The sequence below is a fragment of the Uloborus diversus genome, chromosome 10, assembly GCF_026930045.1.
Source record: "Uloborus diversus isolate 005 chromosome 10, Udiv.v.3.1, whole genome shotgun sequence".
Classification (NCBI taxonomy): Eukaryota; Metazoa; Arthropoda; class Arachnida; order Araneae; family Uloboridae; genus Uloborus; species Uloborus diversus.
This window is the reverse complement of record NC_072740.1, coordinates 107555958-107573840: the sequence shown is the minus strand read 5'-3', so window position 1 is coordinate 107573840 and position 17883 is coordinate 107555958. Positions and strand designations below refer to the sequence as shown.

The window sequence follows — 17883 nt, the reverse complement described above, 5'->3', positions numbered from 1 at the left end:
TGGCAACACTGAGATTTAACTGAAGAAAATAAGTAAGTAAATAAATAAATGATTTCCCATCAAATTTCCCGAAACATTGATAAAGATTTTGTGCCTTGCTATTTAAGTAGTAGAAAGCTTTATTCGTCATAGAATTCAAAGCAGGCGTTTTCATGCGCACTAAACAAAAAAAAAAAAAAAAAAAAGACAAGTTTGTCATTTGCTCGAATGCCGAAAAAGCGAATCTATTTTTGCTTTCCATCAGGTTGGTGCATTTACTATTTAAAATTGGTTTAGTAGCATGTTCGGAGCATTTCTTATTCGTTGGCAATTGCGATGTTTCAATTTGTTCTTATAGCACTTCAGAAAACCAAGTTTGGTACGTTCCGAAAAAGCAACACAATGCATTTATGAATTTAAAAAAACCGCTGAGTTAACAGTGAATTTAAATGCAAATCAACGCCGTTTTAAAGCACAAAATTATCTGATTAATGCATTACACGTGTTTTGCGCTTTCAAGGTACCCCTTTTTTCAATGCAAAATTGTGGGATTTTGGATGTAAACACATACGGTAAAAGCCCGAAACACGTGCAATGCAGTCATCTACCAACTGTGTGCCTTAAAACGTTGTTGATTTGCTGCTACTTCTCTGCACAAAGGTCTTATTTATTTTTTTTACAGTAAATTTTTGTGAATAAGAACAGTAAGTGAGAAAGTAAACTAATAGATGCAATAAAAACATTTCTATTTTTCATTTGCAGATTTGAGGAGGGCGTTTCTCCATCCAACGCTAAGCATTAGATCTAGACCTAGTAGAGTTATCAATGTTATGGCTGGAGAAGGGAAATATTTGGAGTGTGAAGCAGGTGGAAGCCCGGCACCTACTATCCACTGGTTAAAAGACGGAAAGAAAATGCCACAGGTCAGTGCCATTCAATATCAAATGTTATCTAATTAAATTTTGTGCTATACGTAGATAAAATCTGAATTCATGCCTACACTGTAAAAATTTGTGTAAGGTTACCAGTATTAATGGGTGTAACGTTACACGAATTCTGGAGTATGAAGTGTCATTGTTTTAAAAGCTCAAATTGTTGGAGGAACGTTGTACTATGGTTTGCACCTGCAGTCAGTAGATCTCAAACGCATCCGTAGTTCCATAGAGATCAGAACTGTTACACTGTAAAAAGGTTTTGAAACATCACTGATTATTTCCATGAATCGTTTCGGGATTTCACGGGTTTTCATCTATTTCCCCGTAAAATCAAGTATATTTGCAAAAACGTTTCCTGAATTCCTACAAGTTGCACAAATACAGATTTTTCACTGTGGTGGAAGATATTTGTAGTTACCGGATTAAAGATTGACTGAGCGTGTTTAAAGAGTGTATCGGCTGTAGTTCGATTACATCCTGTTCAGGTTGTGTAATGTCCAAATATGAGCGAATAAGCCTCTGGATAGCTGCAGCTTTGCAAGGCAAAAACTGCAGGCAATTCTGCCTTAACTTTCGTCATGATTGTATTAATACTTCTGGAGCTCTGTTAATAGCTCAGGAAAGTTATAATGAAGTACAGTCAATCTAGCGAATTTCCCGTGAAAGAGCAGAGAGAAGGCGCACTAGGAAATTCTGGTGTAACCTTAAGCAGTAATAAATGAGACGTTACGCCATAATTACGTTACTATGGTGTAACCTTCCACAAGCAATGTGTAACTTTACGCCGGTTATATCAGTTAAGTTCCTCCAGAGCAGTGGAGGCAGCTATGCTGCCACCGATTTTATGGAGTCAGGTTACGCAAAATGTTTTACAGTGTAGAGTTGGAATTAATGAAAAACACTAATGCACAAACATTTTCAGCTTAGTGCCATATCAGTGAAATAAAAAGTGAAAAGTTATGGTTTTTGGCCTTTATAATATTATTTAGTTAAAGATCTGGCATCGCAACTTTTCGTATCAATGGTATTTAAATTTTGATGGTTTTGTATCGGTGTCATTTTCATTTGACCAGGTTTGTCGGTTTTCCTTGAAATTATAATTTAATTTTGCAATTAGAAAACTATACTTCATTTGATTCTATGAAAGTAAAATTTGAACATTAATTAATTTGGCAGTAACCAAACGTGAGCTGTCAAATCCAGTATTAATTTGTTATTTAGAGATATTTCCACAAACTCCCTCTCAAATATTGTCTCTCAAATATTTAATTTTATAAATATTTTAAAGCTTTTCAATCAACCATTGAAAGTATATTATTCTCTCATTAGAGTATCACTTAAAATGACTTGTTCTGCCCATCTTTCAAGTTAACATAGTATGATTTTGCGTTTTATTTATCTTAAGTGTTGTTGATAAAAATAATGACTATAACAAAAATTCGATAAAAATAGGAGTTTTCGAAGAATAACTTCTTTCGCACTAATACACATACAAAAGTTCATCTTCATTATATTTTTTCGTGATTTAATAGAAATATTATCGAAATTATTTATTTTTAAGTTACTGTTTCTTTCTTATATTTTTAAATTTATTTTGGTACTTTATTATTGGGAACTCAAATCAGTCCTTGAAATTTTGAAATTCAGAACATGGACTTAAGTTTGTCAATGGGGGGGGGGGGTTTACGACGAGGCAATTGCCCCTCACGACTTTGATAAATCAATGTATTTCCATAAAACAAAGACAATTCGATATAATATACATTAAGTATGACCCCTTTTGACCCCTGCAAAATTTTGGAATGTCGGATCTTGACAGAGATGTTTTTGGGAAAAAACATTATTCTGATGACGTAAAATTCTTCATGTGTGGTTTATTTAGAAAATCTTGGCATATTTATTGCTATTCATACAGAATTTTTATTTTTATTTTATGCCTTTTGAAAAATATTACGTGGTGATTGAAGAAACCTAAGAAACGTTAAAAATCACAAACCAACCTTTGAAATTTATAATCACTAAAAACCTTTTTTAAATCGTACCTAAACACAAAGCGGCTTGCTTCAACCATCAAAACCTTAGCAATGATATTAATAGCATGGATATATTTTAAGCTTAAAACTAAATTGTTAGAGGGAATTCCTCTTACTGACTTTTGCCAAACAAACACAGCAAGTGAGAAAATATTTTGAAAACTTGAGTGTTACGAGTCAAAATGTGTTATTGCCAAGTAGTGGTTCGCCACAACTTCCGTAGGCTTTACTTTTAACTGCGGAGCTCACACTTGCGTAAAACAACTAAAATATGAGTGCCTACGCCGCAAAAAAGTTGCCCCAAATTTTCATAAAACTTTGAATCTCTCTTGCAACTGTATTGTAAAATGAAGTTTAATAGCTAAAGAGGGTTTTTGAACTAATGATAGTTTTCTGTGACTCTTTGTAAAATTAAAATAATATTTGTTTTGTGTTAATTTTATGAGTAACCGTAAATAATGAACAAAACTGAAAATCAATGTTCCACGCGCTTTACTTTTAACTGCGGAGATCAATATCGCGCAAAATAACTCCAAAATATAAATGACTTTACGTCACGAAAAATCGCCTCAAATTTTCACAAAACTTTGCATCTTTCCTGAAATTGTAATATGTAAAGTACATTGGTATTTGAAAGTATTTTAAGACCAACAGAATTATTCTTTGGCTCTTTATAAAATGAAAAACATATTTCTTTTGAATTTAACGCGTAACAGACAATAACAATTGAAAAGGAAAATACATATTCTTCATCCAGACGGTTCTAAAAGTAAAACAGATCAAAGAACTGGTTCAGTTATTTTCTTTGAACTTTTTTCTTACTTTATTGTGAACACCCATTGAAAATTTCAGACTGGGCTTTTTACAGAAGGGTAAGAAAGGCAGTTAGAGGCTCCCTAAGGCTATTGAGATCACACTTTTCCCGTTTCTCCCAGGCTGTAATCCTGTCCGATTCCAGGCAACGATTCTAGCAAATGGGAACTTAAACCAAACTCCAACATGCGGCACCATTTCGGGTTGTCGTTTTCTGTGGATATTGATAATATCCTAGAAAATGGAGGAAGCTTCTCAAATAGAGTAAGTCGGGGTTTCATATTCCATAAGGACGCCACGGCGGCACCTGTGCCTCTTTTTTCAAAAGCATTTATCGTGTTATTCCCATTTAATAATTACAGTTAACGATAATAATCGAATGGACAAATCTCCGACGAACGTGAATTCAAGTTTCTTGGTTTCGCATATACTTTAATTTTGAAGAATTACTGTAATCATCTAAAGAATTACTGTTCATCTGAAAAGTAAGAATAATGTTGCGACCCTACCTGGTGTCGTGACCCACAGATTGGGAAGTGAGCCTTATTATGTGTATATTAAGTTTTACGTCTACACTACATCCATTTTGAATGAATTTTTAGGGGCAATTACAGCTTTATAGGAAAGTAAGAATAAGAGTGATACCTTTTAATGTTTGATCCAAGCTACTACTTTTAAGAACTTTTGTCTAAGTAACCAGCTTTCCAATAGTACGTTAAACTTTCCGTTTATACAGTAAGAGAGCATCATAAAGAAGACTGTTATTGGTTGATTGCTGCTTGAGCAATAGAAGGTGGGGTTGATTCCAAAATAGTCGGGCGAAAAAAATAATATTTGTACAAAATTCTCATTGCAGAAAACTGGTGTCCAAGCTTCAGATGTGTTGCATGATTGATGTTTATTCTTTTATTCTGTAGATGAAGACGATTTACTTAATAGAAATTAAAAACAAATAAGATGTGCAAATGAGATTTATTAAAGTAAACATTTTCCGATACATTTTTGTTGAATTTGTGAACTAAGTTATCTTTCTAGATTCACCTTAAGTGGCATTTTATTCAACTAATCATCAGTTGTTTTACGACATAGCAACCAGCGAATATTATAACGTATTTATAAATACTTGAAACGAGGTAGAAACCAATTTTGTCTTGGAACCAAAATGTCGGATAAGTCAGCTTGTCCTTTTCAAAGGGATCTAATATCAATGAAGTGTGGGGTAACGTGACAAAAAGCATTTTTCGGTAAACGCCATTCGTTCTAACTCCATTTTTGGTTTTTCACTGCGCTGATAAGTTTGCGAAAAGGAAAAAACGTGTGTCGCCATTCAATTTTTTTTTCGTAACGTCACCGTGAGCGTTGCAAAATGTATCATCATAATCTTTTAGCGCATACCATCATACAGCCTTGTGTGAAATCTTGGTTCAATTGGTTCTGCGGATAGGTTGCCAGGGCTTCATGTTTAGGGGTTACTTTCTTTTAGACCACCCAGTAGCACTTCAATTGATCTTTCCCCGCTGTGACGTTTAGTGTAACGTGGTGAAGGGTGAGTTGGAAAAAAAAAGCCACCTAGAGTGTCACCCAAACGTGAAACTGCTCAGTGGATCAGTTGCGCTTTTAATAAACCTGAAAATTAAACAACTCGAAATTCTTGAACTGGAAGAACTGAGCAACGGATAAACATGGCACCTTCCCATTCTGAAATTACCCAAATGCCCATGAGACCGGGATGTTTTTGCGTTTAGATTAGCGACAATTGTCCCATCTCTCATCTTCATCAAATCAAGATACTGATTAGCTCTTTGTGCTACCTCTGTAGTGGCGCTGAAACTACTGTTGTTGACCATAATCTTAAGTCTTCCACTTTTGACAGTTCAGTTTTTTTTCTTCATTTGGACGCTTGAGGACTTTCATCTAATTATTATTTTTTTTTTGTATTGTGTACGTTATTTTGTGGTTCTGTGTGTGTCCCATTATCTGTTCCTGCTGTACTGGAAATAAAAATGGTTGAAATACATTGTCACTTAAATTTCAGAAATTATTTGGGAAGTAAATAATGGTCTTAAAGGTTTTCGATAAATTGGCTTAAAAGAACTACGATAAAGGGAGGAGAGGAAAATTTATATCAACTATGCTATAAAATGAAGCGCGATAAATTAACATGGAAATATTTTAAAGGAGTTGCTTGCAATATCTTAAAGTTTCATGTCAATCTAAGATTTTATAATATTTTTTTTTCTACATTAAATGCATTTTTTTTCTAGAATATGTATGACAACATTGGTTCAGAAGAGGATAATGATCTTATGTCATCGAAACCACGTTTAGGGTTGGGATTTACCCGATCGCGTCTATTCATTGACTGTGCAACTGCGAAAGACACTGGCATCTACACTTGTGTTGCTGAAAACGCATATCTCAGAGACAGTAAAAGCGGAGAAGTTCTCGTGACCCAAGAACTTGAATCAGGGAATGATGCACTGTGCATGGCAAAAAAGACCTATGGTAAGCCTTTGAGATTCAACAATTCTTCCTAGTTTCTTGATTTGATATCATTAGTTTATGTATGATCATTTCCTATCAGGGAACACATAATTTACGATGTACTAATATTTCAGCCTTATGCACATGGAATGCATGCACATGGAACAAAAGTAACAGAACTCAAAAATGAAAAAAAAAAAAAAATACTAATTATTGATTTGAAGGTCATAGTTTAATGCTCCTTCTGTTCACAAAACTTGAATCCAGTTTATTAACATAACTGATGCGTGTTGGCGTGTAGTGACACATCACTAAAAATTTATAACTTAGAAGAAACATTTTCGAACTTGAAAAAAAAAAAGGATCCATTCAGAGTGTTATTGCTGATGATTCGCCTGACTTGCAAAATAGAACTTTATTTGCAGACTTATCTCTTCAATTTATTTGAAAAAACCTGAGATATACCAGGTGAAACGTCTATGAGAAATACCTGTTTAGTTCTTACAAGGGGCGAAAAGTGTAGGAAAGAAAAAAAAAAAAAATCAAATCGATAGAAATTGAAGGAGCATAATGAGATCATTTTTGACCCCAAAACTGTTTGACATCGTGCCTCCTTTGTCTAGGTAAAAGGTCGTAAAATCTGCCGAAATTTAAAGAAAAGCGCCAAATTAAAGACTTGGCGAGAAGTAGATCGCACCACGCAATTTCATCATCTGCAAGCGGCTGTATATTCGGCTGCATAGCGTGAACCCTTATTATAAGCCCTAAAAGACCACCGAAATCTTTAGAAAAATGCGAAACTGAAATACTTGCCGAGAAATTGAAGGTTGCAGAAGATCTCAGCGCCTGCATGTGGCAGGACGCGTGTGAAAAATGTCATCCATTAGTCACCGAAACTTTTGCTAAATTTTGCGGCTTTTTTTAAAATTCCGGCAGAGTTTAAGGCTTCATATTTTGATAACGGGGACACAAGGGAAAATAATTTATGAGTCGAGAAACATATTTTACTATGCTATTTCGATTTCCACTCATTTATTTATTTATTTTTCCTTATTATACTATCAAATGATTTCCTGTTTAGCCTACATCCTATACCTATCGATTATTGACACGGTGCTGAAGACTGTTATTATGACAAAATTAGTCTTACATTTCTTTCTTGGTTATAGTTAAATATAACAATTTACGATCTAGTTTTTCAGTTGGAGTCCTCAGCTACTGCGAAGGAATTGAACTGATATCTTTTACCATCAAGGATAAAAACCCAAACATGTAAAAGTTTAAGATTAAAGAAAAATAAAATGAATTGCTGAAATCTGGGTTTCAAGTTTAACATTTTTGATAGAACGATCAATTACTCGATAGTTTCATTCTAAACTACCGGCACTACTAGTTTTTCTATCAGTCAGTCGGTTTGCATCATTAAGCAGAACATAATTTCTTGGTTATAGGAAAAAGATTTTTCAGCATGTTATCTTTTGCTTTTTGCTTATAAGGTTCTCCAGCAAGAATTCACATGTGGACACACACTCGACTTGAAATCATGGGCAGCGACGTGACGCTTTTCTGCAGAAGCAATGGTGCTCCTCAACCTCAAGTGACCTGGAAAGGACCGAACGAAAATGTACTGGAGGATTCACAGAAATATCAGGTTGGGCATTGGTTTAAACTCTCTTGTAAAGTTGCATTTTGTTCATTTCATAGTACTACATCACGACAGTATTTACATCATTCATGTGAGTTATTATAGTTATATGAGGTTTTTCCCCAAATTGCACTGACATTTTATTCAATAAATCAATTATAGTTACTTGATATTACAAGGAACTTTTTTCGAAATAGGAAAAGTACAAAGTTACATATCGGTTCAGCCGTCTTTCCCACTGTTTATACATTAAAAAATTCCGAAACTTAGCAACTTTTTCCGTTAACGTTCCGGGATTTCCATCAGCTTCCTGTGAAAAACAGCTAACTTTCAGAAAAGTTTTCTGAAATCAGTTCTTACGTGCCTCTGCGCTTCGCAGTAGCAAGTATCTTTTTGACTTCTTTCCGGATACTTAGCGCGCGGAATACTGGCAATACATAACAATCCGGAACTTTCTTTCTGAGAGGGCCAAATTTTTCACACCACCCAAATTGGAATTGCCACACTGTTCCACCCTTGAAGTAATACAGTCAATCGGGTATAGCGATTACCTGTAACAGGCAAGATACTTCATTAAAATGATAGGTATATCTTCACACTGGTATCTAAAGGTATTTTAGCACCCTAGCAAGAGGTACGCAAAAAAAAAAAAAGTAAATGAATAAAAACAAAAGCCAGGGTAGAGTAATCGGGATAGTAAATGAGCTGAGTTCAAAGTTTCTTTAGAAAATTATGTTTTTTTTTTTTTTTTTTTTTTTTTTGAGGAGACTGAAAACAAACTTTCTTCCATATCATTCAAGAAGCAAAGTGACTAGAAATTGTTGTGTTTGTCTACTGGTTAAAAAAGGTACTTGATGGGATTGCTGACGTTATTTTCATATAAACCCTCCAAAAAGATCGCATAGTTTTTTTTAACTAATTATGCATACCAATGAAAATACAGGGTGTCTGAAAAGTCCTTGACACATTAAAAAAATTCATAGAAAACCAACAAATTGTCGCATGAATTTGCGGTTTGCACCATAATACTTCACAGCTTCAAGAGTTTTTATGACATCGAAAAAAAAAAAAAAAAGAAAAGGGGGAAAAAAAAGAAGTAATAAGGCATTTCGCAGCCAGGGGTCTAATAACCAACTCAGTTTTAATTGCTTGTTTTTTATCTAGTGGGATAACATTTTTCTAGATTAATATATGGATTTTCAACATTTTCATTTTTCAAAACGTTTTTGGGGCAATAATGTTTAATAAATGTTCGAAACAGATTCATTGCTTGTATTTTAATTTGTATTATGCATAGCCTTCTAATTGTTCTGTTCATTAATATGTAAAAAAAAAAGTATGTAATATGCATTGACGTTATAACTAACTTGATTTTTCTGTGTGTATAGGGGGGGGGGCGCCAGGAAACTTTCGCCCCGGGAGCCGTCAGCTCTTCGGACGGCCCTGACCGTGAGTACATTCATTTTGCCCGGATGTAGCCCAGTTATCTTTTTTCTTCCGTGGAGGGGGGGGGGGTAGGAAGTGGGAGGCGAAAGTTAGTAGATACCACACACTTTAAGAACGTTGTATCATCTTCATTTTACGTATTAAAAAATTAGAAGTTCAAAACCTGACTGGTAGGAAAGAAAAAAAAAAGAGTAAATATGTATACTAACAGAATCAAACGGTGTTTAGATGAATTAAAAGTTTTTAACTTGGAGAGGGGTGTGAGCCTAAATCGGGTAGGTCCTTGCATTTGTACTCCTTCTATTCTAATAAGAATGTGAAAAACTTGTAAGAATCTTCGCGCATCTAATAATTACAGGCAGTAACCACAGTTCACAAGCGTACGCGCTTAGACGCCAACCAAGTTTTTTATTCATTACACATTTTTGACTTTATTTAATTTTGATTACTCTAAAATAGTTCATAATACGCCCTTATTGACTTTAAATTTTTATTTGGTCACATTTAATAATATTATTTATGAGTTATGACACTTGTCGAATTTACAGTATAAATGATTTTTCAATAATGTTAATTTCTACTTAGTTTGCATAGTATTCATATTTTGGACTCGATTTCATTATATTTCTTTTCTGTTATAGATGCTTGACAATGGAGACTTATTGATTCACAATATTCAGTGGTCTGATATGGGCGGCTACATGTGCCATGTTGAAAATGCTGAAGGCTCAGATGAAACTCTCATATTCTTGTATCCGACATTGGTAAAGTATTTCAAAAAGTATAGTTTCTTTTTTTGTTTTATTTTTCGGTGTTTTATTAGAAATATAAGCTTTTTAAAGCAAATAAATCTTTTTTTTTTCACTTATACTAAAGAATGTTGGTAAAAACATTCCTTAATCACTCCCCTGAAAGTCTTTCTAGGGAAATTAAACATTTAGCTACGTTAAATATTTACATATTTTGATACGATTATTTAGACATTTTAAAGTTGACGAACTCTATGTGAGATGAAGTCAATTTTCTCTCTATTTTCGTCCCTCCTTCTGTGCATTTACATAAACATTTTCTGAATTTCATAGCAGCATGTGACCCTATGTCTAATGGTAATTGACTGCGCCAAAAAAAAAAAAAAAATAAAATAAAATAAAATAAAATAAAATAAAAAAATAATAATAAATAAAAAATAATAAAAAAATAGCAGTTTTTTCATGCTTATTCAAAACTATTCTTGATTCTCGTTATGTATAGTGACTTCCTGATTCCAAATATGACCCGGTTTTCTTTAATAAGTAAAAGTTTTCTGCAGTCACCTTCCCCAATACCTTTCACTTTCACCTATTGATTCACAACACTCAATGATCTGATATGGGCGGCTACGTGTGCCACGTTGAAAATGCTGAAGGATCAGACGAAACTCCCATGCTCTTGTAAACGACATTGGCAAAATATTTCAAAAGGCATAGTTTCACTTTTTTAAAAATTTCATTGTTCAGTGTTTTACGCAAATTGTAAGCTTTTTAAAGAAAATTAATTTTTTTCCATTCTTCCATTTATACTTTCCATTTATACTAAAAACTGGCGCAAATTATCAATGGTTTGTGCTAGTAGTGCACGGTTCATGTCACACCCAGTGAAATTCTACAAGCGTTAGTAGTGTAAAAAGGAGAGTTCACCGGCGGGAGGCGGCTCTGCGGCTATGCATCTGCAATCCGCCTCCTGATAGCCGCCTGACGATCCCCCTTCACCGCCTGCCGATAGCCGCCTGTGACCTCCGTAGAAGATGACGGGGTTTTCGCGCGCCCGCGTTTTCGCGCTTTGTCATGAAAGATTAAGATGGTTTAGTTTCGGTTTCGGAATAAGTTTTTGGACTTTGTCGTTTTTACTTTTAGGAAATGGCAACACTTTGTAGAAGATTAGGGTTTTTTTTACTTTTTGGATGGCAACACCAAAGTTTTTAGTTTTCGAGTGGCAACACTTGTTGCTATGTTTTTACTTTTAGGATGGCAACACTTTGTAGAAGATTAGGAGGTTTTTTTTTACTTTTTGGATGGCAACACCAAAGTTTTTAGTTTTCGAGTGGCAACACTTGTTGCTATGTTTTAACTTTTTGGATGACAACTTTTAAGAACGTTCGTGGCGCCATCTATCGGGACTTTGAGTATATTTTTCTGGACTTAGAATATTTCTGCGAATTTAATTATTTTTATTTTACAGAGTGTCGGGAATCGAACACCCAAACTTTGAGTTAGCAAAATTAGTATGCTAACCACTATGCTATATTTTCCATTACTCTTTCAGTCTTAATGTGAATCTGTACCATGCCAACGAATATTACAAATTAATTAATTTTAAAACCAACAATTAATTTACTCTTTAGTACTAATCAAGACACATCATTAACTAAAATTCAGCTCATAATTGAAACTATCATCATTATTATTCTTATTTTCCATAAGAACACAGTTTTTCACTTAAGTTAAGATTTAGATTTAATTCATTGATTTTATTTTGTCAATGCTTTGTGGACTTGAAATATATTTTTAACTTTGATTTTCTTTTACATGCATTTCAAGCTTTATCTTTTGAATTGAATTTGATTGATTCTTTGCATGAATTTCAAAACTTGCAATCAATTTACTCTTAGCATTAATTAACACTTATCATTAACAAATTTTCACGGAATTTTTTAAAATCATCTTAAATATGTTTTTTTTTCTTTTTTTACTTTTATACAACAAAATATTTTTTCTAACTTGTTAAATTTTCTTAACTAATTCTTTTTCTTTGTCAAATTTACAAAATAATTTTTCTAACTTGTAAAAATTTCGAAGAAATAATTTTCTTAACTATTTTTTTTTTTTTACTTTGATTCAACAAAATATTTTTTCTAACTTGTTAAAATTTCGGAGAAATAATTTTTTTAACTATTTTTTTCTTACTAGTAATTTTTTTTTTTTTTACTTTCATACAACAAAATATTTTTTCTTACTTGTTAAATTTTCGAAGAAATAATTAACTTAAATATTCTTTCATACATTTTGAACTTTAACGTTTTTTCCTGTCATTTAGCACTTTGATTATTTTTTTTCACTATTTTAGCGTTTTTCAATTATTTTCAGTCTTTAACTATTTTCTTACTTTTTAGTCTTTAACTAATTTCAAGCATTTCAGACTTAGATTATTTTTTCATGATTTCGATTTTTTTTAGTATATTTTAGAGTTTGATCATTTTCTCGCTTGTTTTTACTTTATCGTTTTTTTTTCCGATATTTTATAACTTAGAAATTTTTTACAATTAGTGACAGGAATCGAACCCTCAAATTTTTCGAAACATTATCAGGTCTACAATTTTCATCCAACTAATTTAATTTAAAAACTTGCAATCAATTTACTCTTAGTAGTAATTAACTCTTATCATTAACAAATTTTCATGAATTTTAAAAAATCAACTTATTTAATTTTTTTCCGGTAAGCAAATTTTGCACTCAAGTTACATTTCATCACTTTATATGCTTTTCAAGAGTTTCATTTAATTTATCACATTTTATATAATCAACTCTAATAATTATTTTTTGATTAGTATTTAACTTAGTCATTTTATCGCATAGTATTTTACTTTATTTTTTTCATACAAGCACTCTTGTTAGAATAAAACAAAATTTTCACGAAGTAGATTCACTTTGACTATTTCATTTTCCCAATAATATTTTATTTTACTTTACCATACTTTACTATTTTACTTACCGCGTTTTACTATTTATCATTCATTTACCAAAGTGATGAAAAATGTTCCTGCTATTATATTCAAAACACATCACGTTCAATATAGTTATTTTCGAAGACGAGAGTTAACGGCTTTTCCAAAATATTACTTTACAATCAACTAATTTCATTAACAGAATTTTCATAAATAGTCTATCACATTTTTACTACATTCGAAAAGCTACGCTTAAAAAAGAACTTAGTTCAAATTATTTTGTATGTTAACCGTGCTGTTAAATGATGAACGCGTGCTGCCATCTAAGCTATAACGGTTCAAGCAACCTGCGGCAACAAATTGTAAAAAAAATGCAAAAATAGAAACACTTCTCTACAATATCTTATCATATATATTATTTCAGTAGATTATTTTTCTATCAGTATGCGAGATCTTTCTTATATCTTGAAAAAATCCCCCCCCCTCATTTTAAAACTTATCAGGTCGGCTAATGACGAAAAAATAGACTTACGGTCTAAAAATCAAGTTTTCGGAAACGCCCCTTGCTGACGCAAAACCTTGATGCAGCCTGTAGTTCTTATGCAAATTTCTTTTTTTAAAGCAAAGTTCTGATACAATTTTCCAATTTTTTGCGTCGTTTTCGGGAAGAAAAAAAAATAAAATTAACCTGTGTGTATGTTTTTTTTTTTTTTTTTTTTTTTTTTTTTTTTTTTTTTTTTTTAAGAAAGCTTAAAAGCACTGGACTTAGTTTTTCGGTTAAATTGATAATTTTTTTCCTTATAGCGTGCGGCTATAAACTATCTGAACTTCGGGCAAGATCGGGCTGTCCGACATAATAGCAAATTTACATTAATATTACGCATTACATGTACTCATAACATACATCAGATAACACACGTAATAAAAGAAATGCAGTGGGAATGCTACTTGGTGTTTCGACCCCTTTATGCAGGCTACAATTATCATTCTGATAAGTTGACTATTAATCGAAGGGTGGTCTTCCTTTTTTTTAAAGCTTTGTTTTCGTCCAGACCACTAAGCATAATGTAAAAGTAAAAAAAAGTATTAGATTTACCTCAAAGGAATCCTTTTTGCGCAAAAAACCATTTTTATTGTATGCTGAAATGTTGATTTTTCTAATAGCAGTGTTCGAACTTTTGTACAAATGAAAAAATAGTACGCCAAGTTGAAACTACGAGTTTCACCCAGTAAACCTTTAATTATTTATTTGAATACGATATAAAACATTAAAATTATTATCAACTTCATTAGTTAGAAACTCCTCTACTATTCTGCTTTCGGCTGAAAAAAAAAAAAAAACATTTTGTCTACGTTCGAAAAATTACACTTAAAAAACGGACTCAGTTTAACTGGTTTTGGTTTAGAATTTTAAGTGTTCCATTAAAAGAAAAACATGTGCGGGCATTTAAGCCGTAACGGTTAAAGCAGCCTGCTATGGGAAATTGTTCAAAATTTAAAAAAAGAACACTTATTTTCAATCGAATTTATTACTTCTCTAGCATGTTTGTTTTAATCGCTACGTGAGATCTTCCTCATTCTATAATCAAATTTCATGTTTTACGAATAATTTTAAAGCGTATCATGCTGGCTAGTGGCAAAACATAGACGCATGATCTTCTTTTTTTTTTCAGCAAAAAGCTTTTTTGCTGTATTTTCTTACGCATTCCTTCAATGAATAGCATTTGAAAAGGAAGGCGCAATTGCTAGGTTTATTTGAGTGTCAAGCTGTAAATCAGAATGGCGCCAGTTCGTATTCGTACCAATAAATATCTGTTTAATGTTTCTTTTTTTTTTTCGTCAAATGTTCACATGGACAGGACTGTACTTGCCACAACCTGTTTTTTCACATGCAAAATTACTGCTTTTTCACAAGTTACTCAGCCACACTTTTAATGATATTTATGTTTGCATTGAATATACGTACAACCAAAAGGTGTGCGATGATCAAATAATCACAACGTTACATTTAACGAGGTTTTGTTACTGATGTCTTCAACTTACATGCCTTCTCTTGTTCGCTTAATTTTTCACGTTTACTTTTTTTCGGTTCTTCTTCATATTGTTCTTCTTTCTTTTTTTGAAATTTTTAAGGAGCGAAATGCCTTATGAAACGATTCGAAGCACAGTGCAGAGTTCCGCACGGGTCGACTAGTTGAATGTTTAATGCATTCTTGTTTTCTTTTTTTTTACATTAAAATTCTCTTTCAGAGTTGATGTTCTTGTTCTTTATAGGTTAACTCTAAACGTATGATTTGAATTGTCATTTTTAAAGCATATATCGTAATTACTTAAAAAAGTCTCTGTATATATGTGTATGTGTAAAATATGGAATCTTGGTTGATTAGATTTAATTCAAAACTTTGTATGTGTGTGTAAGTGTAATTTTTTTAAAAATTCTTATTGATTTGTTTGTTTTTTTCAGCCCGAAAGTGGAAAAAATGTGAAAGGATAAAGGGGGAAAAAAAAGCGCGATTTTTTTTTCCTGGCTGTCATCAAACGTACATCATATCGTTTTTTTCTCTTCCAATATTTCATTACTATGTTTTATTACATGAAACATGCACAAGTCAGAACATCTTCAAATACGAAGCTTTTGGATATTGTTCTGGATTACTACGATTTCAGAAGTTTTGTACTTGCTAGTCGGGCTTGAAACAGGGAATTCATTAATGTATCATCTGTGTAAGATAAAGTAGTACTTCTTGAATACTATTGGTGTTTGATATTACTCTTCGTGTGAATCTTGAACTATGTGAAATGTTTCTTATAATTTTTAAGCACTCTGGTGCCATTCTTTTATTGTAAACTTTGTATACACTTAATGAATGTATTTTTGTTAAAGAAATATTTTGCTTGGATTAAAATGTATTAAGCATTAAACTGCTTTCAAACTTATTAAGCTTGAGACTTGTGTTTTATTTACAACCACACTTGCACATATAAAAAAAAGTAAAAAAAAACAGATTAGTTTAACAGGCCTACTTTCGCACTTTCGCGTACAAGGGAAATTGAGGTAGGCTTTGAGGGAGCTGCAAATTGCGACGGTCGGGGTGGTGTCATTGCAACACATGTTTTACAGCTGCAGGTGGATGCATTGTGAAAAGTCATTCTAAGAAATTAAAATGTAGTGTAAAATCTTATTTGTGTAACAATATATGACATTTTCACTGTAAAAAAAAAAAAAAAATCCGAAACGTTACTGATTACTTCCTAGGAACGTTAAGGGGTTTCACGGGCTTTCATCTATTCCCCCGTAAAATCAAGTATCTTTGCAAAAAAGTTTCCTGAATTACTGAAAGTTTCACGAATACAGACTTCTCACTGGAGTGAAAAATATTTTCAGCTACCAGTTTAAAGATGAACTGAGTGTATTTATAAGGTGTATCGTCTTTACTTTGACTGTGGTTTGTCCGGGATGACTGAGCTCCCAATGGGAGTGAGTAAGTATCTGGATAGGTACAGTTTTGCAAGACAAGAGTTGCATTAATGCTTGGGATATGGGTGTATTCCTGCTTCTGGAGTTTTTAATAACTCTGGGCGGCTCGAATCATTTGCATTAAACCTCCTTTTTTTTCCACTCGAAAGTTTTAGGTTGGCTTTAACCGGTGAGATCATTATATTTTTCGGAAAGATTCAAGGATAATTTCTGAAAAGTTATTCACTTTTCGCGGTAAACGTTCCTGGCTTTCGCAAGAAATGTTACTGACAGAATTGCACTTATTAGCTGCCCATTTTCTAGGAACGTTTTCGAAGGGGGTCTAGGGTGAAGATGATTGTATGAAGACGACGTATGAAGACGATTTAATTAATACAAAAAAAAAAAAAAACAAATAAGGTGTGAAAATGAGGTTTATTACAGTAAACATTTCCCGATACATTTTTGTTGAATTTGTGAACTAAGTTACCTTTCTAGATTCACCTTAAGTGACATTTTACTCAACTTATCCTCAATTATTTTACGACATAGCAACCAGCGAATATCATAACGTATTTATAAATACTTGAAACGACGTTGGATCAAATTATGTCCTGAGAACCGAAATGTCGGATAAGTCAGCCTGTCCTTTTCAAGGAGCTCTACTGGACAACAGTCAACATATAAAGGAGTTGGATTACAGAATGGCATAAAAGGCAGTTGAATATCCATCAGCGAACACTTCTATAATTATTAGAGAATTCCTTCCTCTAATTAAGTTTTGAAGCGTAAAAATGTAAGAGTTTACGGACGCCTTGTCTAGTGGTCCAATGGGTTCGAACATCGGCTGGGGCGTTTATGTACTTTCTCTTCCTGTGCTTGTCCTTTCTTTGTGTGAATGCGTGGTTGTCCTGTGAATAGTAACCCAGAAATATAAACGGGTCCTCTTAGCATGTGTGTACTGCGGAAATCGAACTTCAAACCGAATCCCGGTACGGATGGAAAAGTGAAGAAGCGCACCCCAAGATAGAGCCCCTTGAATAGGTCAGGCTGACTTATCCGACATTTCGGTTCCAAGACAGAACTGGATCGAACCTCGTTTCTAGTATTTATGAATACGTTATAATATTCGCTGGTTTCTATGTCGTGAAATAATTGATGATAAGTTAATTAAAATGTCACTTAAAGTGAATCTAGAAAGATAATTTATTTCACAAATTCAACAATGTTTATTGTAATAAACCTTATTTGTTTTAAATTTGTATTAAATAAATCGTCTTCATCGACAGAATTAAATAATCAAACATCAATCAGACAACACATCTAAAGCTTGGACACCAGTTTTCTGCAATGAGGCTTTTGTACAAATACTATTTTTTTCGCCCTACGAT

General features: G+C 33.0%; 1 protein-coding gene across 1 annotated transcript in view; it reads left to right on the top strand.

The window, feature by feature from the left end:
• Nucleotides 1–15972, top strand: part of LOC129231538 (zwei Ig domain protein zig-2-like) — a 69793-nt gene extending 53821 nt beyond the window's left edge. The window contains exons 4-8 of the mRNA XM_054865879.1: nt 742–902; nt 6025–6265; nt 7741–7895; nt 9977–10116; nt 15500–15972. Of these exons, the coding sequence (XP_054721854.1) occupies nt 742–902; nt 6025–6265; nt 7741–7895; nt 9977–10116; nt 15500–15521 (719 nt within the window). The 3' untranslated portion in view covers nt 15522–15972. The remainder of the gene's footprint in view (nt 1–741; nt 903–6024; nt 6266–7740; nt 7896–9976; nt 10117–15499) is intronic.
• Nucleotides 15973–17883: the final 1911 nt, after the last annotated feature.